The sequence below is a fragment of the Hemitrygon akajei genome, chromosome 6 (genome assembly GCF_048418815.1).
Source record: "Hemitrygon akajei chromosome 6, sHemAka1.3, whole genome shotgun sequence".
In the NCBI taxonomy this organism is placed as follows: domain Eukaryota; kingdom Metazoa; phylum Chordata; class Chondrichthyes; order Myliobatiformes; family Dasyatidae; genus Hemitrygon; species Hemitrygon akajei.
Genome location: NC_133129.1, coordinates 48,384,698 through 48,408,176, shown reverse-complemented (window position 1 = coordinate 48,408,176; position 23,479 = coordinate 48,384,698). Strand labels below are relative to the sequence as shown.

Genomic DNA, 23,479 nt, shown 5'->3' with positions numbered 1-23,479 from the left:
TAAAGCACCAAAATTGTTTTCCCTGCAAATATTCTCTACTGGAATGAAGCATTTTTTTATACATATATACTTCGGCATCTTTTAACTTCCCCAGGTTTTTGAAAGTCAATTTTTTTGGAAAAACTAATGAGTTGTTACAAGTACAGTTCAGTTTACAAAATATTCCACTCATTTACAATAGTTGAAAATAGAAAAATATTTAAATTAATTTGTTTACTGTACAGAGAATTAGAAAGGGGGGAGTAGTTTTAATTCTAAGAATTATAAACAGTTAAGATTCTCAGTTACATTAATATCATTATGACAAAGTAAAAATGGAAACACTTTCTTTCATTAATTATTTCCCTACATCCTTTTTTCTTAACTAAATAATTCATCTACAGTATACAAGTACCAATCTCACAACATTATGTATTATTCAAAATAGGAATTTCCTCTGCCCCTTAACTGAAAAAAAATAAAAATTATCTTGGACAATCTCGACAAAAAGAACTAAGACCCAGAAAAATAATAGTTTGTTGAATATATTTCCTCAGCATTGACATAACTAAATATACTTCTGCAGAGGTGATTTTGCTTAAATTATTTTGCTGAGTGTGGGCCTATTTTGGATTCCTATCACCTTTCATTTCTCTACAGAAATTCAGAGCACTAAGATGTTGATTTACAGGTTTTAGTTACTGATATTTTACAATAAATCCCACTGCATATTTGAAAAAAATTCATCTTTGGTTGTTAAAACTAAATTTCTGTAAATAAAGCCACAGATTGCATTTATCTCCTAAAAATTTGTTTAAAATTCTACCCTAATTACAATATTTATCAGTCTTATTCCAAAGAGTATCATGCAGATAAAAAATTGCAAAGTCTATGTAGTACTGGTATATTTCAAAGCAGACAATGATTCAAAAATTCCATAAATACTCAATTATTCTAATAAATGACACAAGCTATTTGCTTTTATTACAAATGATGAGTTTTTTACATCAGCTTCATTGTGTATAAATTTTTAAAGCAAAAATGCTCACAAACTATTATGAAATACAGTCCAAATGTACAAAATAATTACAGGTGACAAAACTTGTTCTTTGACTACATTATTTACATCATTGTGGCTCCTTTCAATTGTGTAAAAAGCAGAACAGCCTCAGTATCCTGAAGATTCGTAACATTGTAAGTGTTACCTATGAAAGAGAAATTAGGTCTCAGTAAATAAGACAAGATAATTTTCATACATTAATTGAAAATTTATTTGATAATTAACTGGATGGGTTGACAACCACTTTCCAGTCTATCAAATTTATTGGCAATATAATCATATTAGTAAATATCTTTTGAAATATATTTCACTAGTATATGTAATACACATACTGATAATGCTGATAGTCTCAGTTAACTTAGCTATTGATTTGCAATGCACTTACAATTATATAATCAAGAGGGTAGCCAGGGAAAGGAATAATTCATATATGGAGACAGAGAATGTGTACAATACCTGAATTGAACAATTTACATCTGCATTCACAAAAGGCAGGGGTTCTCAACGTTTTTTATGCAATGGACCCATTCTATTAACTGAGGGGTCTGTGGACCTCAGGTTGGGAAAACTGACCAAAGGGAAGGCCATTCAAAAAGGGTAACAGGGACAAGCCAGATAACTACAGGCTGGTGAGCCTTAAATCAGTGGCAGTGAAATTATTGGGAGAAATTTCTAAAGGATAGGATTCATATATAGGATGGTGGTGAATACTGGTAGCTCGGGTTGAGGCGTTTGATGTTGCAGTGCTCGCCAAGCTTGCCAATTAGTTGCAGATGTTTCATTGCCAGTCAAGGTGACATCCTCAATGCACAGTTGCTGGTGTTTCTCTCTGAGTGTTTACATTTATATTACCCACCCCGCCTCATTCGCTTGCTGTCCATTCAGTTAACTTTATATATTATTGGCTCAATTTTCTTTGGCTCCAAGGGGTTCACAGATGGCATCTACTTAAATATGTTTGTTTACAGAGTTATCAGAAGAGAACCATGCTTCTAAAAATTCTCATGCCTGCATCATGTTTGCCTGAGCCAGAACCTCTACAGTGTTCCAGCTAAAGTGGCACCCTTCTTGGCCTTCATGTACCAAGATCAGTGACAGTAGATCATGTCTCCGTACCACCAGTTTGTGTTCCCATAAACAAATTACATAGAAATACAGAAAACCTACGGCACAATACAGGCTCTTCAGTCCACAAAGTTGGCTGAACATGTCCCTACCTTAGAAATTACTAGGCTTACCCATAGACCTCTATTTCACTAAGCGCCATGTACCTATCTAAAAATCTCCTAAAAGACCCTGTCATATGCGCCTCCACCACAGTTGCCAGCAGCCCATTCCATGCACTCACCACTCTCCGTATAAAAAACTTACCCCTGACATCTCCTCTGTACCTACTCCCCAGCACCTTAAAACCTGTGTCCTCTTGTGGCAACCATTTCAGCCTTGGGAAAAAGCCTCTAACTATCCACGCGATCAATGCCTCTCATCATCTCATATACTTCTATCAGGTTGCCTCTCATCCACCGTCGCTCCAAGGAGAAAAGGCAAAGTTCACTTGACCTATTCTCATTATGAATGCTCCCCAATCCAGGCAACATCCTTGTAAATTTCCTCTACACCTTTTCTATGGCTTCCACATCCTTCCTGTAGTGAGGCAACCAGAACTGAGCACAATACTCCAAGTGGGGTCTGACCAGGGTCTATATAGCTGCAACATTGCCTCTCAGCTTCCAAATTCAATTCCATGATTGATGAAGGCCAATAAAGTAGATGAGCTTGAGGCTCAGTTGGAAATTGGCAAGTACGATGTTGTGGGAATAACTGAGACATGGCTTCATGCGGACAGGGCTTGGGAAATGAATATTCAAGGATATACATCTTATCGAAAGGACAGACTGACTGGCAGAGGGGGTGGGGTGGCTCTGTTGGTGAGGTATGATATTCAGTCCCTTGTGAGGGGGGACATAGAATCAGGGGATGTAGAGTCAGTATGGATAGAACTGAGAAATTCTAAGGGTAGAAAGACCCTAATGGGAGTTATCTACAGGCCCCCAAACAGCAGTCTGGATTGTAGGGTGTAAGTTGAATGAAGAGTTAAAATTGGCATGTCGCAAAGGTAATGATACAGTTGTCATGGGGGATTTCAACATGCAGGTAGACTGGAGAATCAGAATGGTACTGGACCCCAAGAAAGGGAGTTTGTGGAGTGCCTCCGAGATGGATTCTTAGAACAGCTTGTACTGGAGCCTACCAGGGAGAAGGCAATTATAGATTTAGTGTTGTGCAATGAACCGGATTTGATCGGGGACCTCGAGGTAAAGGAATCTTTAGGAGGTAATGACCATAATATGATATATTTTAACCTACAATTTGAGAAGGAGAAGGGAAAATCGGATGTGTCAGTATTACAGTTGAACAAAGGGAACTATGGAGCTATGAGGGAGGAGCTGGCCAAAGTTCAATGGATCAATACCCTAGCAGGGAAGACAGTGGAACAAAAATGGCAGGTATTTCTGGGAATAATGCAGAAGGTGCAGGATCGGTTCATTCCAAAGAGGAAGAAAGATCCTAAGGGGAGTAAAGGGCGGCTGTGGCTGACGAGGGAAGTAAAGGGCAGTATAAAAATAAAAGAGAAGTATAACATAGCAAAGATGAGCGGGAAACCGGAGGACTGGGAAGTTTTTAAAGAGCAACAGAAGATAACAAAAAAGGCAATACACCAAGAAAAAATGAGGTACGAAGGTAAACTAGCCAAGAATATAAAGGAGGATAGTAAAAGCTTCTTTAGGTATGTGAATAGCAAAAAAAGTAGTTAAGATCAAAATTGGACCATTGGAGACAGAAATGGGTGAATTTATTATGGGGAACAAGGAAATGGCAGATGAGTTGAATAGGTACTTTGGATCTGTCTTCACTAGGGAAGACACAAACAATCTCCCAGATGTAATAGAGGCCAAAGGAACTAGGGTAAAGGATGAACTGAAGGAAATTTATATTAGGCAAGAAACGGTGTTGAGTCTGAAGGCTGATAAGTCCCCGGGACCTGATGGTCTGCATCCCAGGGTACTTAAAGAGGTGGCTCTAGAAATCGTGGACGCATTGGTAATCATTTTCCAATGTTCTATAGATTCAGGAACTGTTCCTGCTGATTGGAGGGTGGCTAATGTTGTCCCACTTTTCAAGAAAGAAGGGAGAAAAAACAGGGAATTATAGACAGGGAATTAGCCTGACGTCAGTGGTGGGAAAGATGCTGGAGTCAATTATAAAAGAGGAAATTACGACACATTTGGATAGCAGTAGAAGGATCAGTCCGAGTCAGCATGGATTTATGAAGGGAAAATCATGCTTGGCTAATCTTCTGGAGTTTTTTGAGGATGTAACAATGAAAATGGACAAGGGACAGCCAGTGGATGTAGTGTACCTGGACTTCCAGAAAGCTTTTGATAAAGTCCCACATAGGAGATTAGTGGGCAAAATTAGGGCACATGGTATTGGGGGCAGAGTACTGACATGGATTGAAAATTGGCTGGCTGACAGGAAACAAAGAGTAGCGATTAACGGGTCCCTTTCGGAATGGCAGGCTGTGACCAGTGGGTTACCGCAAGGTTCGGTGCTGGGACCACAGCTGTTTACAATATACATTAATGATTTAGATGAAGGGATTAAAAGTAACATTAGCAAATTTGCTGATGACACAAAGCTGGGTGGCAGTGTGAAATGTCAGGAGGATGTTATGAGAATGCAGGGTGACTTGGACAGGTTGGGTAAGTGGGCAAATGTATGGCAAATGCAGTTTAATGTGGATAAATGTGAGGTTATCCACTTTGGTGGCAAGAACAGGAAGGCAGATTACTATCTAAATGGAGTCAAGTTAGGAAAAGGGGAAGTACAACGAGATCTAGGTGTTCTTGTACATCAGTCAATGAAAGCAAGCATGCAGGTACAGCAGGCAGTGAAAAGAGCTAATGGCAGGCTGGCTTTTATAACAAGAGGATTTGAGTATAGGAGTAAAGAGGTCCTTCTGCAGCTGTACAGGGCCCTGGTGAGACCCCACCTGGAGTATTGTGTGCAGTTTTGGTCTCCAAATTTGAGGAAGGACATTCTTGCTATTGAGGGAGTGCAGCATAGGTTTACAAGGTTAATTCCCGGAATGGCGGGACTGTCATATGTTGAAAGATTGGAGAGACTGGGCTCCAATACACTGGAATTTAGAAGGATGAGAGGGGATCTGATTGAAACATATAAGATTATTAAGGGATTGGACACACTGGAGGCAGGAAGCATATTCCCGCTGATGGGTGAGTCCTGAACTAGAGGCCACAGTTTAAGATTAAGGGGTAGGCCATTTAGAACAGAGATGCAGAAAAACTTTTTAACCCAGAGAATGGTGGATATGTGGAATGCTCTGCCCCAGAAGGCAGTGGAGGCCAAGTCTCTGGATGCATTCAAGAGAGTTAGATAGAGCTCTTATAGATAGCGGGGTCAAGGGATATGGGGAGAGGGCAAGAACGGGGTACTGATTGTGTATGATCAGCCATGATCACAGTGAATGTGGTGCTGGCTAGAGGGGCCGAATGGCCTACTCCTGCACCTACTGTCTATTGTCATCAGCAAACTTATTAACCCATCCCTCCACTTTCTCATCCAGGTCATTTATAAAAATCACGAAGAGTAAGGATCCCAGAACAGATCCCTGAGGCACACCACTGGTCACCAACCCCCATGCAGAATATGACCCGTCTACAAACACTCTTTGCCTTCTGTGGGCAAGCCAGTTCTGGATCCACAAAGCAATGTCCCCTTGGATCCCATGCCTCCTTACTTTCTCGATAATCCTTGCATGGGGTACCTTATCAAATACCTTGCTGAAATCCATATACACTACATCTACTGCTCTTCCTTCATCAATGTGTTTAGTCACACCCTCAAAAAATTCAATCAGGCTCATAAGGCACGACCTGCCCTTGACAAAGCCATGCTGACTGCTCCTAATCATATTATACCTCTCCAAATGTTCATAAGTCCTGCCTCTCAGGACCTTCTCCATCAACTTACCAACCACTGTGTTAAGACTCACTGGTCTATAATTTCCTGGGCTATCTCTACTCCTTTTCTTGAATAAAGGAACAACATTCACAACCCTCCAATCCTCCGGAACCCCTACCGTCCCCATTGATGATGCAAAGATCATCGCCAGAGGCTCAGCAATCTCCTCCCTCGCCTCCCACAGTAGCCTGGGGTACATCTCATCTGGTCCTGGCGACTTATCCAACTTGATGCTTTCCAAAAGCTCCAGCGATTCCTCTTTCTTAATATCTACAAGCTCAAGCTTTTCAGTCTGCTGAAAGTCAATACTACAATCACCAAGATCCTGTAACGGGGGTTTTTTTTTCTTTTTCTTTGTTACTGTGTATGTAATCAAAATGGCGTCTTTGTTTTGTTAAAAGTAGGAATGCTGGCGCCTGTGTTAATAGTAGGAATGCTAGCGTCTTTGTTATGATAAGTGCTGGAAGCTTGTTTGGGACTGTAAACTGATTGTTGGCGGGATTTTGGGGATGGAGTGAGAGAGAGAGAGAGAGGACGGGATGCTGGAAGCTGGGCGACGGTCCCCGGCCCAAGGTTTTCGGTGATGAGAGGAGACGGAGACAGAGGAGTGTGGAGCGTCTGGTCGACTACCGAGGGGGTCCCAGGAGGCGGGTCGAAGAAGTCGGAGGGGATCGAATGGTGGCCATGAGACTTCAGTAATTGAGCTCCAACGATTGTGCACAAAGTGGTTTGGACTTTGATAAGTTTGGCGCCTTTTCTTTTTTTCTCTTATACATATATACTGTATCGTTAGTAATCGCTTAGTTATAGTAATCTTTATAAATTGTACTCATTTAATCGCATAAGGTGTACTGTCTGTGTTTTTGGGCGAGGCGGGGACATCACACAGCATCCACACCAGCTGATTACCCAGTTTGGCGGGGCCAAAGGCTGCTCCCCCTAGACTAGAACGAGTTTGAGCGATGCCTGAGGCGACCCAGGGGTTACAATCCTTTTCCATAGTGAATACCGAAGTAAAGTATTCATTAATACCTCTGCTATTTCCACACACACTTTCCTACTGTCACACTTGATAGGTCTTATTCTTTCTCGTCTTATCCTCTTGCTCTTCACATACACGTAGAACGCCTTGGGGTTTTCCTTAACCTTGTCCACAAAGGCCTTCTCATGGCCCCTTCTGGCTCTCCTAATTTCCTTCTTAAGCTCCTTTCTATTAGCCTTATAACCTTCTAGATCTCTAACATTACCTAGCTCTCTGAAGCTTTTGTAAGCTTTTCTTTTCTTCTTGACTAGATTTATTACAGCCACAGTTCCTGTACCCTACCATAACTTCCCTGTCTCATTGGAATGTACCAATACAGAACTCCACGTAAAGATCCCCTTAATATTTGCCACATTTATTCCATACTTTTCCCTGAGAACATGTTTCCAATTTAAGCCTCATATTTCCCCTTACTCCAATTAAACGCTTTTCTAACTTGTCTGTTCCTATCTCTCCCCAACACTATTGTAAAGGAGACAGAATTATGATCACTATCTCCAAAATGCTCACCCACTGAGAGATCTGACCCCTGACTAGGTTCACTTCCCAATACCAGATCAAGTACAGCCTCTCCACTTGTAGGCTTATCTACATATTGTGTCAAGAAACCTTCCTGAACACACCTAACAAACTCCACCCCATCTAAATCCCTTGCTCTAGGGAGATGCCAATCGATATTTGGGAAATTAAAATCTATCACCGCAACTATTATTATTGCACCTTTCCAGGATTTGGTTCCCTATCTGCTCCTCGATATCCCTGTTATTATTGGGCGGCCTATAAAAAACACCCAGTAAAGTTATTGACCCCTTCCTGTTCCTAACCTCCACCCACAGAGACTCCGGAGACTCCCTCCATGGCGTCCACCTTTTCTGCAGCCGTGACACTATCTCTGATCAACAATGCCATGCCCCCACCTCTTTTGTCTCCCTCTCTGTCCTTTCTGAAACATCTAAAACCCGGCACTTGAAGTAACCATTCCTGTCCCTGAGCCATCCAAATCTCTGTAATGGCCACCACATCATAGCTCCAAGTACTGATCCATGCTCTAAGCTCATCTGCTTTGTTCAGAACACTCCTTGCGTTAAAATAGACACATCTCAACCCTTCGGTCTGAGCGCATCCCTTCTCTGTCACCTGGCCATCCTCCCTCTCACACTGTCTACAAGCTTTCTCTTTTTGTGAGCCAACCTCCTCTTCCCCAGTCTCTTCCGTTTGGTTCCTACTCCCCAACAATTCTAGTTTAAACTCTCCCCAGTAGTCTTAGCAAACCTCCCCACCAGGATATTGGTCCCCCTGGGATTGAAGTGCAATCCGTCCTTTTTGTACAGATCACACCTACCCCAAAAGAGGTCCCAGTGATCCAGAAATCTGAATCCCTGCCCTCTGCTCCAATCCCTCAGCCATGCATTTATCCTCCACTTCATCCTATTCCTATTCTCACTGTCACGTGGCACAGGAGTAATCCCGAGATTACTACCTTTGCAGTCCTGCTTCTCAACTTCCTTCCTAACTCCCTGTCGTCTTTTTACAGGACCTCTTCGCTTTTCCTACCTATGTCATTGGTACCAATACGTACCACGACCTCTGACTGTTCTCCCCCACCGCAGGATATCTTGGACGCGATCTGAAACATCCCGGACCCTGGTAACTGGGAGGCAAACTACCATCCAAGATTTTTTCCTGTGTCCACAGAATCGCCTGTCTGACCCCTTTACTATAGAGTCCCCTATCACTACTGCCTTCCTCTTCCCTTCCCTACCCTTCTGAACCACAGGGCCAGACTCTGTGCCAGAGGCACGGCCACTGCCACTTACCCCAGGTAGTCTGTCCCCCACAACAGTACTCAAACAGGAATACTTATTGTCAAGGGGTACAACCACAGGGGTACTCTCTAGTACCTGACTCTTCCCCTTCCCCCTCCTGACTCTGACCCACTTGTCTGTCTCCCGTGGCCCCAGTGTGACCACCTGCCTATAACTCCTCTCTAGCACCTCCTCGCTCTCCCTGACCAGGCGAAGGTCATTGAGATACATCTCCAGTTCCCTAACTCGGTCTCTCAGGAGCTGCAGCTCGACACACTAGGTGCAGATATGGCCATCTGGGAGGCTGGGAGACTCCAGGACCCCCCACATCTGACACCGAGCACAGAAAACTGGCCTCACATACATACTACCGTAGATTCCGGACTACAGAGCGCACCTGATTTTAAGCCGCTGGCTCTAATTTTAGAAATAAAATCATTTTTTTAATTGTACAGGCCGCATCGGATTTTAGGCCGCACCGGATTTTCGGCCGCAGGTGTCCCACGTTGTAATATGAGATATTTACACAGAAAGATATTACACGTGAGGATTTTTTTAACTTTTAATTAAATCCATATGGTAACAAAAACAAATACATATTGCAAATGCTTTTTTTCGAACCGTGCCCGTACGCGGCTACTTTTAAATATACGTTGCGTATACTTCTTTACTGAACAACATTCCAATATCTCCTAACGACTGGTAAAAAATATATATACTGCAGCCTACCAGGAAAAGTTATTGATACCTTTAACTTAAAAGCAGAGTTCGCTCAGATCCAAAGCCGCTCGCGTAATGCGCTCCCTCCCTCCGTCCCGTTTCATCGCAAACCGGCATTTTCCCACAAGACACCGCGAAACCGGGTGTGACGTCATAGCATCCCGCGATGTAGTACAGAAAACAAATATAGTTTAAACTAAGTAGGTAGCACAATGCTTCGAGTGTTTTCCATGTTGATGAGGGTGAGTACAAATGACTGATTTACAATAATTTAATTGTGAAAGTGCGCTTGATTTATCGTACAATTTCATTGGACCTCTGTGAACTACTCATCAATTTTATTGGTCTACTGTTACGAGGCAAAATGTTTACGAGGCGGCATGAAAAAAATCATGCATTAGCCGCTTCGGATTATTGGCCGCAAAGTTCAAAGCTGTTCAAAATGTGGGAAAAAAGTAGCGGCTTAAAATCCGGAATCTACGGTACTTCCTTTCCGCAATTAACGCCTTGTCCCGGTATCGCTTAAGCCCTATCATTCCGCTGCTGGCTGGATACAGCGGTCTTCTTTTTAAACCTTTCGCGCACTACTGGCTGATGCCATGCGCCTACGCAATCTCGCCTTTTACCCGAGTAGTAAAAAACTCCCTTCGCTCCCGAAATCAGCAATCACTTGCAGCCTTCTTGCTCCGAATTGTGAGCTTACATCCTGTCTGGCCAAGGTAGTTCTTCCTGCAGTCTTCACAGGTGATTCTGTACACCATGTTGCTTGTCATTTGTCTTTACTGGTAACTTGGTTCTAGAGACAAGCTTCCTTAAATTTGCCATAAGTTTTTGAGCGACTATGATGCCATGAAGTTTGAACAGTCAAGCTGTCATTTCTGAGATATTCCTGATGTAAGGCACGGTCACATGTTTCAATGTGTGTTGAGTAAGGTCTGACCGAACATCTCTCCTTAGTAAGTATCTCCTGATGAAATTCCATAGGTAACTGTTGTTATGGAGCACTCTGAATAAGTGCTTCTCTTCCCTGGTCTGAAGTTGAGTGGTCCTGCAGTGTCTTATGCAGCTTTTCTTGTGGCACCCTGGGTGGTTGCTGTGGTAGTTCAATACTTGGTCTGTGTGTGTACCCTTCTTGTAGTTAAATGTCTCCAGTGTATCTTCTCCCCTTGTCATGACAGGGGGACTATATAAACGCAAACACTCCAAGAGAGAAACACCAACAACTATGCACTGTGAATGTCACCTCAACTGGTGATGAAACATCTGCAAGCTAATTGCCAAGCCTGATGAACACTGCAACATCAAAGGATTTACCTATATTTGGAAAGACAGAAGCTAATAGGGATAATCAGCATGGCTTTGCAGGAAGAATCCTGCATTACTAATTTGAGTTTCAGATAACTAAAAAGAATACATGCTCTTATATGGACTTAGAGAGGCATTTGACAAGAACCTGCACAGTAAGCTGGTCCAGAAGATTAGGGCACATTGGATTCAAATTGAATTGGTTAATTAGATCCAAAACTAGACAAAATACCTGGCATGACACAGTGAGCCGAAGGGCTCATATCTGTGCAGTAAAACTCTGTAATAGTAGAAAATTAATTTTCTGTTTTAGTTACTGATATTTTACTCACTGGTGACTGATACATCCACTTAGTTTATAGAAATAGAAATTAACACAATATGTTTCATTTTGTAGGGATTACAGGAAAGAGTGTGCACACTGGGTATGTGTATATTTTGTTTGCCTGAAACTTCGATGACTCTAGTATTACACAAAACAGCTTTTTGTGAGACTTACATTGAGACAAGTTAAAAGAACAAAAGACCAATTACCTGAAGGCACAAAGAAGTAATCGCCTTCTTTGAGATGGTATGTTGTACGGTATATTGTAATACGTAGATCACCCTTTAGGATGTGAAATACCTGTAATATAATTAATGTGCATCAAAAACCAAGTTGGCAGGCAAAAAGACAAAGTTTTTCTTTAAATCCAATTGATATAGCAGCTTAGTCAATCAGACAAGCATGAATCTGCAATTCCAGAAACATCAATGCAGAGATCATGAAAGTTTACAATCTAGAAAGCAAGTACTGAATCACACTATGGTCCAGTTTTGCTATTTTACAGTTTAAATATTCAATGCTTTCATAAGTACCATTAGAAATCTTTAGAAGATTTGACATCAAAAAACTGGAAAGAAACTATTAAAATAACCACAGGCACTAATTAAACACCTACACTCTGTCCGCCAGAGAAAGCAGGACCTCCCAGTGGCCACACGTTTTAATTCCATGTGCCATTCCCATTCAGATATGTCTATCCATGGCCTCCTCTACTGTCAAGATGAAGCCACACTCAGGCTGGAGGAACAACACCTGATATTCCGTCTGGGTAGCCTCCAACCTGATGGCATGAACATCAATTTCTCTAACTTCCGTTAATGCCCCTCCTCCCCTTCTTACCTCATCCCTTATTTACCCCCCTTCTTTTTCTCCCTCTGCCCCTCTCACAATCATCCTTGCCTGTTCTCCATCTCCCTCTGGTGCTCCCTCCCCCTTTCTTTCTCCCTAGGCTTCCCGCCCCATGATCCTTTCCATTCTCCAGCTGTGGATCCCTTTTGCCAATCAACTTTCTAGCCCTTAGCTTTATCCCTCCCCCTCCTGTCTTCTCCTATCATTTTGGATTTCCCCCTCCCACTTTCATATCTCTTACTATCTTTTCTTTCAGTTAGTCCTGACGAAGGGTCTCGGCCCGAAACATCGACTGTACTTCTTTCTATAGATGCTGCCTGGCCTGCTGTGTTCCACCAGCATTTTGTATGTGTTAGGGCAGTTTGCACTAATTAAATGCTGGATTTAAAATGGAAAATTGGAACGTTCAAACACTGGATCATAAAACATAGGCAGGACCTCAGTTTTGGATAGGCAAGGTAGTTTTCAATGTCATACTAAAACACCAGCACTGAAGAAAAATCTTAAGGCCTTATATGCTTCAGCAAAATGACTTGTCCTGTGCCCAGAGCATAAATGCAATCACAAGAAAGCCACACTGGCAACTCTACTTTCGTAGAAAAGTGGGAGGACTGGCATATCGCCGAACACAAACAAACCTCTACAGATGCACTGTTGGAAGTATCCTGACTGGTTGCATCATTGTGTTCAAATGCACAGGTAATTAAGAAGCTGCAGAGAGTAGTGGACGCAGCCCAATACATCATGGCCACATCTCTCCCCACCATCAAAAATATCTACACGAGGGCCTTAAGAGGGCAATAACTTTCAAAGATACCCACCATCCAGACTGTAACATCTTTGCATGCTACCAATGGGCAAGTGGTACAGAAGCCTGAAGTCCTACACCACCAGGATTAAGAACAGCTACTTCCCTTCAAGCATTTGTACAACCTCTATAACCCTAATCACTAGCTCAGAAACATCATGACTTTTATCATCTTGCATTACAATGCACTTTGTTATTTTTGTTTTAGTTGTGCCTTTCTTATATAAATTTGTATAATTTATGTTTAATTTGTATTTTCTTGTGAACATTGTATTGCTATGTGCCTGTGATGTTCCTGCAAGTAAGTTTTTCATATGCACAATATATGATGGATCTTCAGGGCAGTTCTAACACTTTGTGCACTGTGTTACTTCAATTACTTTGAAGTAAATGGCAACTTGCAGTTAATGAAGAAAAGCCATCTTGCAGATCCTTGAAACCATCAATGCTGATTTTACTGCAACAAGACTGATGAAGATAATAGGGCAGATTTGATCATGTGTATGTCCAATCATCATTGGTACCACTCATGACACAACTGAGATGACTATCTTTGCAATTTTTTTTAATATAAAGCCAAGGCTCCCTCTTTTTGGGAAAACAAAGTATTCTTAATTTGTCTATCAACCTTTAAAAAAAAATCACCATTTCAAAAAAATGTACCTCTTCATTCTCCCTAACAAAACGCATTATAGCAGAATATCAACGAATTTAACCTTCCTTACTTCAGGACAGATTACCTTTCAGAAAATGTTCTATCTCTCACTTCAGTATCTTATATTACCTGCAACCATAGTTATCAATAACCACACAAAATTTCAAATGGAAAAACTAACTTACCATGGTGTCTTTATAAACCATCTGACAACCCTTTTCTTTGTATGGTCCCAATACAAGCTTCCCACATGAAAATGTTTTCATATTTAAACTCTTGCAGATTGCAATGGACCTATTATCATCACATTCAGTCCTTAATGGATAAAAGAAGTTGCACATTTCAGAAGTTTTAACACAATCTGAAAAAGAAGGGGGAAAAAAGTTAAACTATTAACATCAAATTCTAAGTGATTATTCCTGGGCATAATAGAATAAACACTGATCTATCATTCATATTTAAATCCTTTTGTTGTACATTTTGCTATCAAAAATTCTTTGATTTATTTTTCCATTCTGTGTATAACTTTTCCCATTAATACAAATGACCAAAGCCTATGCCAAAGGATGATAGTCAAAGTGAAAACAAAAGGTAATGCATGTCTCAAACCAATTGTCTCAAGCAATAATATTATCCACTCTACAAATAGCAGCCAATTTTCTGAGAACTGCTAAAATAAGTGTATATTTTAGGTATATTAAAAAGATGTGTTAAAAAGCATTGGAATGAATCTGTTAATAAGCCACCAGCCTCAGGTTCTACACTGAAAAATACTTAGAAGTGTAAATGATGAAATAATATTACTAATCTGAGTAAATTCCACAAAGGAAGAAGTATTGCAAAGAACTGGGTTGAATAATATAACTGTTGAAAAATTAGAAACAGGATCAACTAACTATATAAAAGCTAATCAGATTAATACCAGCAAAATGGGGATAAGTGCAATTCACGGTGATAATGCAGGAAAAAATATTTTTTAAGTGCCTAGTAGTTAGAATTTCAAAATATATATTAATGCCCGATAAAATAAACCAGTTCAAACTTTTAAGACAATTGACATTTACGTTCCAGTGACAAGACAAAGTAACTGAATAGAGAACAGGAATAAATTCCTACTTCTTAGCTTGGCAAGATTCAGCTAACAGTGAACAACAGATATGTACTGGAACCTCAATATTTTTTTACATTTGACTGGGCCATTGGAGGGGGGGGGGAGAAAATCAACATTTACTGACAGTATGAAAGATTAGGTTTCCTGGTTACTAGGTTGCAGAAATTGCAAGTGACCTTTGAAACAGTGACATGTAAAAAGCATCTGTCTAAAAAGGGCACATAAGAAGTGCAATGAAATCAGATTGAATGCTCTGATGAAAAGCTGGTACAGGCATATTGGACCAAATTGCCTTCCTCTGTGCTGTGATTATAATCTTATCACAATTAATATTATCCTTGTAACTTAATCATTTTCTTTTAAATGAGCAGAACTATAAAGGACTATAATTGCACTTAGATATGCAATTGGTACATGACAAATACAGGTCATAATTTAAACCATTATCGCTGCTGTTTTAGTGCTGACCAATGCATTTTTGTGTGAAGATTAAATTAATTGTGTGAAGAATATGTAAAGGTAAAGCTTTCATTATGTATAAAGTAGCACTTTAATAACTACTTGCCTAGCTTCATCAAACCCAAATACAAATCAAGGAAACTAGAATAACAAATTCAGCTACTATGTACTTCTAATTACAATTTTATCCCATTTCTCTTCATGCAAATTAAAGAACATCTTCTTAAATGTACTAGAACCAATAAGTTCAACATACTACCTAACAGACTTTAAATAAGGATACCAACCCATAAATATTTCACTGCTTTCCTTTTCGCTCCACACACGGGTTGATTTCAAACTTTCCTCTCCTTCAGGTGGCTTCTTCTCATTGTTGTCAACTACTCAAATCATAAAACAGAACAAAATCTTTAAGAAAGTTGAAATCTACTATCATTAACATGACAATATTTTAGAAAACACAAAATATTTATTGATTGAAGACCTAGAACTAACATACAACTAAAATCAACATAAATGTTGTTCTCTAAAAACCTATTACATGCCCCACATCAGATGGACAAAGACATCCTTCAATTTTTCTACTGTTTTCCAAGATTCAATGACAAGGTCACTGACTTTGCTTTTATGAGATGGTTTTTTAAACAGGTGATTTCCATGTTATAATTTATACTCAATTTTGTGATCTGTTTAAAGCAGAATTCAAACTACTCGCAAAAAGAAATAACATCAAAAAAATTGCTCCTCCTTGAACAATATAGAAGAAAAAAATATACAAATTTTGCATACTTTCAGAATAAAATCAAAAGATGAAGCAGCAACCAGTTAGAAAGTTAGTCAATATGACAGTAAAATTGAACATCATTAATATACTTGCCCTATAGTACTTAGAAAGACTAAGAATTGTATTTCCAGTTCAAAGGAAAAGATTGATACAGAACTACCATGTTATTTGTACTTATTCTTAATTGTGCCCACTCAAAACAGAACAGCATATACTGATCTTAGCTTAGAATGCTTCAGCAACTGCTAAGTTAACTCATGTAGTAATCCACGCCCAGACTTGAATCCTGGTTAGGCTACATTTGGAGCATAGATAGATAGATAGATAGATAGATAGATACTTTATTCATCCCCAAGGGGAAATTCAATGTTCCTCCAGTATGATATCACATAAACACAAGACAGACCAAGACTAACTGACCAAAAAAACCACATAATTATAACATACAGTTACAACAGTGCAAGCAATACCATAATTTGATAAGAGCAGACCATGGGCACGGTAAAAAAAAGTCTCAAAGTCCCAGATAGCCCATCATCTCACGCAGATGGCAGAAGGAAGAAACCTCCAATGTGGCAAAACTTCCCGATGCAGCCTCTGGAAGCACCCGAGCACAGCCAACTGTGAGTCCGTCCGAAAACTTCCGACAACTTCGTGCCTCCGACCAGCCCTCCGACACCGAGCACCGAGCACCATCTCTGCCGAGTGCTTCAACCCCGGCTCCGGCCACCAAGCAACAGGCAAAGCCGAGGATTCGGGGCCTTCCTCTCTGGAGATCTCTCCGATCGCTCAGTAGCAGCGTCAGCAGCACAGGCATGTCAGAAGTTTCGCCAGATGTTCCTCCGTGCTTCACACATCCGTCTCAATCAAATCAGGATTGTGCACGGCCCCTACTTACAGATAACGGATATTCCTTACTGGAGTGGCCGCTGCGCCCTGCGTCGTCGCGCCGCCATCTTGATGCATAGTGCGCAGTTCTTCTCACCACATTACAGAAAGGCTTTGGAGAGGTTACAGATGACATTCACCAGGATCTTGCACGGATTGGAAAATATCAGATAAAAGGGTAGGTTGGACAATCCTGGATTGTTTGCTTTTGATGTGTTTGTATAGAAGTATGTAGAACTATGACAGGTATACATAGGGTAGTCTTTTACTCAGGATGGAAATGTCTAACACTATAGGGCAGAGGTTTAAGGTGAGGGAGGAGACATTTAAAGGAAATTTACATAGCAAGTGCTTTTATTAATATATTCAGAGTGTTAGTTAGGTGCCTGGAATGCACAACCGGGGAAGTTGTGGTAGCAAGGCTTAAGAGACATTTAGTCAGGCACATGAATAGGCAGGGAATGGAGGTATGTGGGATTAGTTTGCGTGATGGTTTATGGGTCAAATTTTCATAATGCTGGGGTAGGTTCTTCCAGAAGATTATATGACAAAGTTAGAAGGGAGTATAAATACAGCAGCAACACAGTATTCAATGGGTTGGAATTTCCTATTCCACCAGACTTGCCACTTGAACACTTTATTTTCTGGAAAGCTGATTTCACTGTCTGAAAAGTCCTAGTGTCAAATTACAAACCCTGAGAGACAACAAGGTTTCAAACAACATACTCAGAGTGGCACAGGAAACCAGAACAAGATTTGCACACAAAACCTTACTGGAAACCTCCAAAGACTTGCCCCAGGCTTTGTTGTCCATTAAAGCTCTCTATGTTTTCAGTATTTCTGTATGTGCTTAATTGGGCCTAGGACTAGCAAACCCATCCTGCAAAAAAAAGAGCTACAGAAACACCAACAGAAGCTTCAAAGACACATCCCAGGGAGAGGAGAGATTTGAAAATGGGCTATACTTAGATACAACTTGAAAGAGTGGCCAAGGACAAAGGATGCTGGAGAGTTACTGTCGGCATCCTATGCCCCAGTAGGGGTAATGGGCTAAGAAGTTTGTGCTTAAGATTTCAAAACTATTAAATTGAAATAAAACAATTAAAATATTATTGAAACATCAACAAAATACCACTAAACACCTTTAAATTATTAAAAAAGTTTTTTAAAAAATTAAGGAAAAACACCTACATCTGGCTCAGGATTCAAAAACGGATTCCCCAACATTAGCAATGGTAAATAAGGTATAACCACAGAATTAAGAACTGGCTGGTTATTTAATAACATTATGGCTGATCTGACAGCCACCTCAACTTTGAATTCCTTCTTCCACAGTAACCTTTCATTTGTTTTCTCAAAAAAGAAGCTATCTCTACATTAAGAATATTTAAACATACTATTAATATTGGCCTTTAAGAAAAAGAATTTCAATGATTCAAGACCGCCGAAGAAAATAAAACAGTAAAACGCTAACTTCAGATTCTCCCATAACAGGAAATATCCTCTCCACATCTTACACATGACCTTCAATTCAGTTCCACTTTTCCAAATACCAGCAGGTACAAACCTCACCTTCCCTATCCTTATAACAACTAAATCATTCCACGTATTAAAGACTAGCAAACTTTCTGTTCAACTAACATCCTTCCTCAATACTACACAGCATTCCAGATGTCATCTCCCAATATCTTATATAACTGAAGCATAAACTCCCTATTTTTGCATTGAACTTCTCTATCAATAGTAAATTTGCTGATGACTCAAAAGTTGGGGGTGTTGTGGATAGTGTGGATGGCTGTCAGAGGTTACAGCAGGACATCGATAGGATGCAAAACTGGGCTGAGAAGTGGCAAATGGAGTTCAACCCAGATAAGTGTGAGGTGGTTCATGTTGGTAGGTCAAATATGGTGGCAGAATATAACATTAATGGTAAGACTCTTGGTAGCGTAGATGATCAGAGGGATCTTGGGGTCCGAGTCCAAAGGACACTCAAGGCTGCTGCACAGGTTGACTCTGCGGTTAAGAAGGCATGATGCATTGGCCTTCATCAACCATGGGATTGAGTTCAAGAGTGGAGAGGTAATGTTGCAGCTATATAAGACCCTGGTCAGACCCCACTTGGAGTGCTGTGCTCAATTCTGGTCGCCTCACTACAGGAAGGATGTGGAAACTACAGAAAGGGTGCAGAGGAGATTTACAAGGATATTGCCTGGATTGGGGAGCATGCCTTATGAGAATAGGTTGAGTGAACTTGGCCTTTTCTCCTTGGAGCAACGGAGGATGACAGGTGACCTGTTAGAGGTGTACAAGATAATGAGAGGCCTTGGTCATGTGGATAGTCAGAGGCTTTTTTCCAGGGCTGAAATGGCTAGCACGAAAGGGCATAGTTTTAAGGTGCTTGGATGCAGGTACAGAGCAGATGTCAGGGGTAATTTTTTTTTTTTTAAACGCAGAGAGTGGTGAGTGTATGGAATGGACTGCTGGTGGCGACGGTGGAGGAGGAAACAACAGGGTCGTTTAAGAGACTCCTGGATAGGTACACGTAGCTTTGAAAAATAGAGGGCTATGGGTAAGCCTAGGTAGTTCTAAGTAAGGACTTGTCCGGCACAGTTTTGTGGGCCGATGGGCCTGTATTGTGCTGTAGGTTTTCTATGTTTCTACTAGCAAAGCACATGCATTTACTAATCTGAATAGAGAGAAATAGCTAAAAATGTAAAGATATTAGATAACACAAACACAAGAAAACATGCTGATGCTGGAAACCCAAAGCAACACACACAAAGTGCTGGAGGAACTCAGCGGGCCAGGCAGCATCTATGAAAAAGAGTAAATGGTCAACGTTTTGGGCCGAGGCCTTTGTCCCGGTACCGAAGAAACCACAACCAAAGGAGTTGAATGACTTCAGACCTGTTGCCTTGACGTCGCACGTTATGAAGACCATGGAGCGGCTGATAATACAGAATCTGAGGCCACAAACCAGGCACGCCCAGGATCCTCTTCAGTTTGCATATAAGGAGAAGGTGGGAGTGGAGGATGCTATCACGTATTTGCTGCACAAATCACTCTCTCACCTGGGGGGGTCAGTTGTGCTGTGAGGATTACATTCCTTGACTTCTCTAGTGCCTTTAACACCATCCAGCCCAAGATCTTAAGGCACAAACTAACGGAGATGGGAGTAGACTCTCACATGGTGGATTGGATAGTGGACTACTTGACAGATAGACCTCAGTATGTGCGGTTGGGAGACTGTAGGTCTGACACGGTGGTCAGCAGCACAGGGGCGCCGCAGGGAACCGTACTCTCTCCGGTCCTGTTCACCCTGTACACATCAGACTTCCAATATAACTCGGAGTCCTGCCATGTGCAGAAGTTCGCTGATGACACGGCCATAGTGGGGTGTGTCAGGAATGGACAGGAGGAGGAGTATAGGAAACTGATACAGGACTTTGTGATATGGTGCAACTCAAACTACCTGCGTCTCAATATCACCAAGACCAAGGAGATGGTGGTGGACTTTAGGAGATCTAGGCCTCATATGGAGCCAGTGATCATTAATGGAGAATGTGTGGAGCAGGTTAAGACCTACAAGTATCTGGGAGTACAGTTAGACGAGAAGCTAGACTGGATTGCCAACACAGATGCCTTGTGCAGGAAGGCACAGAGTCGACTGTACTTCCTTAGAAGGTTGGCGTCATTCAATGTCTGTAGTGAGATGCTGAAGATGTTCTATAGGTCAGTTGTGGAGAGTGCCCTCTTCTTTATGGTGGCGTGTTGGGGAGGAAGCATTAAGAAGAGGGACGCCTCACGTCTTAATAAGCTGGTAAGGAAGGCGGGCTCTGTCGTGGGCAAAGTACTGGAGGGTTTAACATCGGTAGCTGAGCGAAGGGCGCTGAGTAGGCTACGGTCAATTATGGATAACTCTGAACATCCTCTACATAGCACCATCCAGAGACAGAGAAGCAGTTTCAGCGACAGGTTACTATCGATGCAATGCTCCTCAGACAGGATGAAGAGGTCAATACTCCCCAATGCCATTAGGCTTTACAATTCTACCGCCAGGACTTAAGAACTTTTTAAAAGCTATTATTAATGCTTTTTGAGATAGTGATTTAGATGCATATCATATTTTTTACTGAGTTAAGTATTGTATGTAATTAGTTTTGCTACAACAAGTGTATGGGACATTGGAAAAAAAGTTGAATTTCCCCATGGGGATGAATAAAGTATCTATCTATCTATCTATCAGGAATGATGAAGCATCTTGGCCCAGAACATCAACTGTTTTACTCTTTTCCATAGATGCTGCCCAGCATGGAGTTCCTACAAGATGTCAGATAACACTTTTTAATTATATGTGTTTGATTGTTTTCTGTAATGTGTTTATATTCTTAATATTCAATAAGCAAAATGCATCAAAAGTGCTTGATTAGCCTTTTCTAAATTTGGACATTCAGAAACATTTCAAATTTTGACAGATTTGACTGTAGTTTGCCAGGTTCTTTTTCCAATTATTTTGTGAATAAAGCTTATTCTGCCTCCCAATTTATCAACACAAGACCTGCTCACCACTCTAAGAACCTCACCACTGAGCAGTTCATTACTTACTAGGAGACCTCCAAAAAGCAAAAGAAACTGACAGAGGTGGAGCTATAGCCAATTTTTGAGGTAGTCAAATTTTAGCACAATGGTTTTAAAGGTTCACAAGAACATTGTGTTGAATGGGGTTTATACAAAAAAAAAGTGCATTATTTTTGTTCACTCAATTGCAGGTAAACTGTAACAAAATGACTGGTCTTCATGGGCAACACAGTAGCATGATGGATAGCACAACCCTTTACAGTACCAGTGACCTGTCTTCAACTCCCACCCTGCCTGTAAGGAGTTTGTACCATGTGACCGTGACCATGAACATGTGGGTTTCCTCCAGGTGCTCTAGGGTTCTGTTGTTTCAGATGTGATAGAACAGGAGGGATTAAAGGGGGAGGGGGTAACATTATTAGTCAAGGAAATTGTCCCATTATGTGCAATCATTCAATTCCTGACTTTGTCTTAGGCTTAACACCATCTTTTCCCACAACCACACCACTATATGCTTTGGCACTCTGGTTCCCATTCCCCAGCAACTCTAGTATAAACCCCCTCAACCCCATGCAGCACAAGCCAATCTTCCTGCAAGAATATCAGACCCCTTCCAGTTCAGGTGCAAGCCACCCCACATGTACAGGTGCCACCTTCCTTGGAAGAGAGCTCAATGATCTCTTTAGCCTCCCTCCTGCACCATCTCCTTAGCCATACTTTTAAATGGATTATCTTACTACTTCTGGCGTCACTAGAACATGGCATGGGTTGCAAGCTTAAGATCACAACCTTGGAGGTCCTTGCCTTTAGACTTTCAGCACTTAACTCCCTGAACTCACTTTGCAGGATATCATCATTCTTCTTACCTATGTCATTTGTATCGACGTGGACCACAACCTCACCCTCCCACTTAAAAATTATGTGGAGTCATCCAAGATGTCCCGGACCCTAACAATCGGGAGGCAACACACCATCCAGGGAAATCTTGTTCTTGGCCATAGAATCCCCTGGCTGCTCCCCCAACCACTGAATCCCCTATCACTATCGCTCATCTCTTCTTCTCCCTTCCCTCCTGAGCCACAGAAACCAACAATGCCAGAGACCTGACTGCTGTGGCTTTCCTCTGCTAGGTCATCCCACCCAATCCACAATGGTATCCAAAGTGATATGTCTGTTGTTCAGGGGAACGGCCACAGGGGTACTCTTCAAGGCTGCCTATCCCCTTTCCTCTCCTGATGGTCACTGAGTTACCTGTGTCCCACACCTTGGGTGTAACTACCTCTCTGTATGTCCTATCGAACAATCCCCTCAGCCTTCCAAATGATCCAGAGTTCATCCAGCTCCAATTCCTTAACATGGTCTCTGAGAAACTGCAGCTGGATGCACTTCTTGCAGGTGTAGTCCTCAGGGACACTGGAGATCTCCCTGCCTTCCCACATCACGCAAGAAGAGCATTCCACTGTCCTGCCTCGCATCCTCACTAACTGCACAATACAAAAGAAAGAAACATTTAATGAAAAAAATCTATGTGCAGCCTCCGCCTCTTCTCGTCAAAGCCTCTATGAACCAAAGTCTTAACTCATCACTCCATGAAGAGGGAAGGGTAGAAACAACAACAACAGAGACTGGGAGGTGACAAGTGAGGCCATCAAAGGGTTGTAGATGATGGAATCTGATAGGAAAGAAAAGTAGATTTACATTGGTAAACTGCTTTATTATTGACACATGTACCAAGGTCAGCAGAAAAACTGTCATGTCATCCATACAGATCATTTCATTACAACAGCAGTAACGTAGTACAAGGAACAATTGGACTAAATCCGGAGATGTGATGGGCTAATGAATTTGGAGAAATATGTGGGTAATAGTAGGTGGGAAAGGGAAAAGAAACCTGGTGATAAAGGACTGATGTGTACAAAGGCCTGGGGAAGAGGACAATGTCTTCACATTCAGATACAAAGATTTACTATTTTGGCGCAGAGCCGGAAAATAATTAAAGAAAAATGTAACATTAGTAACAAATTTCTTTGAAAGGATTCTTTTAAGTTACATTAAACTATATTTT

General features: G+C 41.3%; 1 protein-coding gene across 1 annotated transcript in view; it reads right to left on the bottom strand.

The window, feature by feature from the left end:
* Nucleotides 1–242: 242 nt before the first annotated feature.
* The window catches only part of LOC140729061 (uncharacterized), a 124,284-nt gene continuing 101,047 nt past the window's right edge, over nucleotides 243–23,479 (bottom strand). Inside the window, exons 14-17 of the mRNA XM_073048342.1 lie at nucleotides 15,452–15,544; nucleotides 13,780–13,955; nucleotides 11,492–11,582; nucleotides 243–1,184 (exon numbers count right to left, since the gene is read on the bottom strand). Of these exons, the coding sequence (XP_072904443.1) occupies nucleotides 1,102–1,184; nucleotides 11,492–11,582; nucleotides 13,780–13,955; nucleotides 15,452–15,544 (443 nt within the window). The 3' untranslated portion in view covers nucleotides 243–1,101. The remainder of the gene's footprint in view (nucleotides 1,185–11,491; nucleotides 11,583–13,779; nucleotides 13,956–15,451; nucleotides 15,545–23,479) is intronic.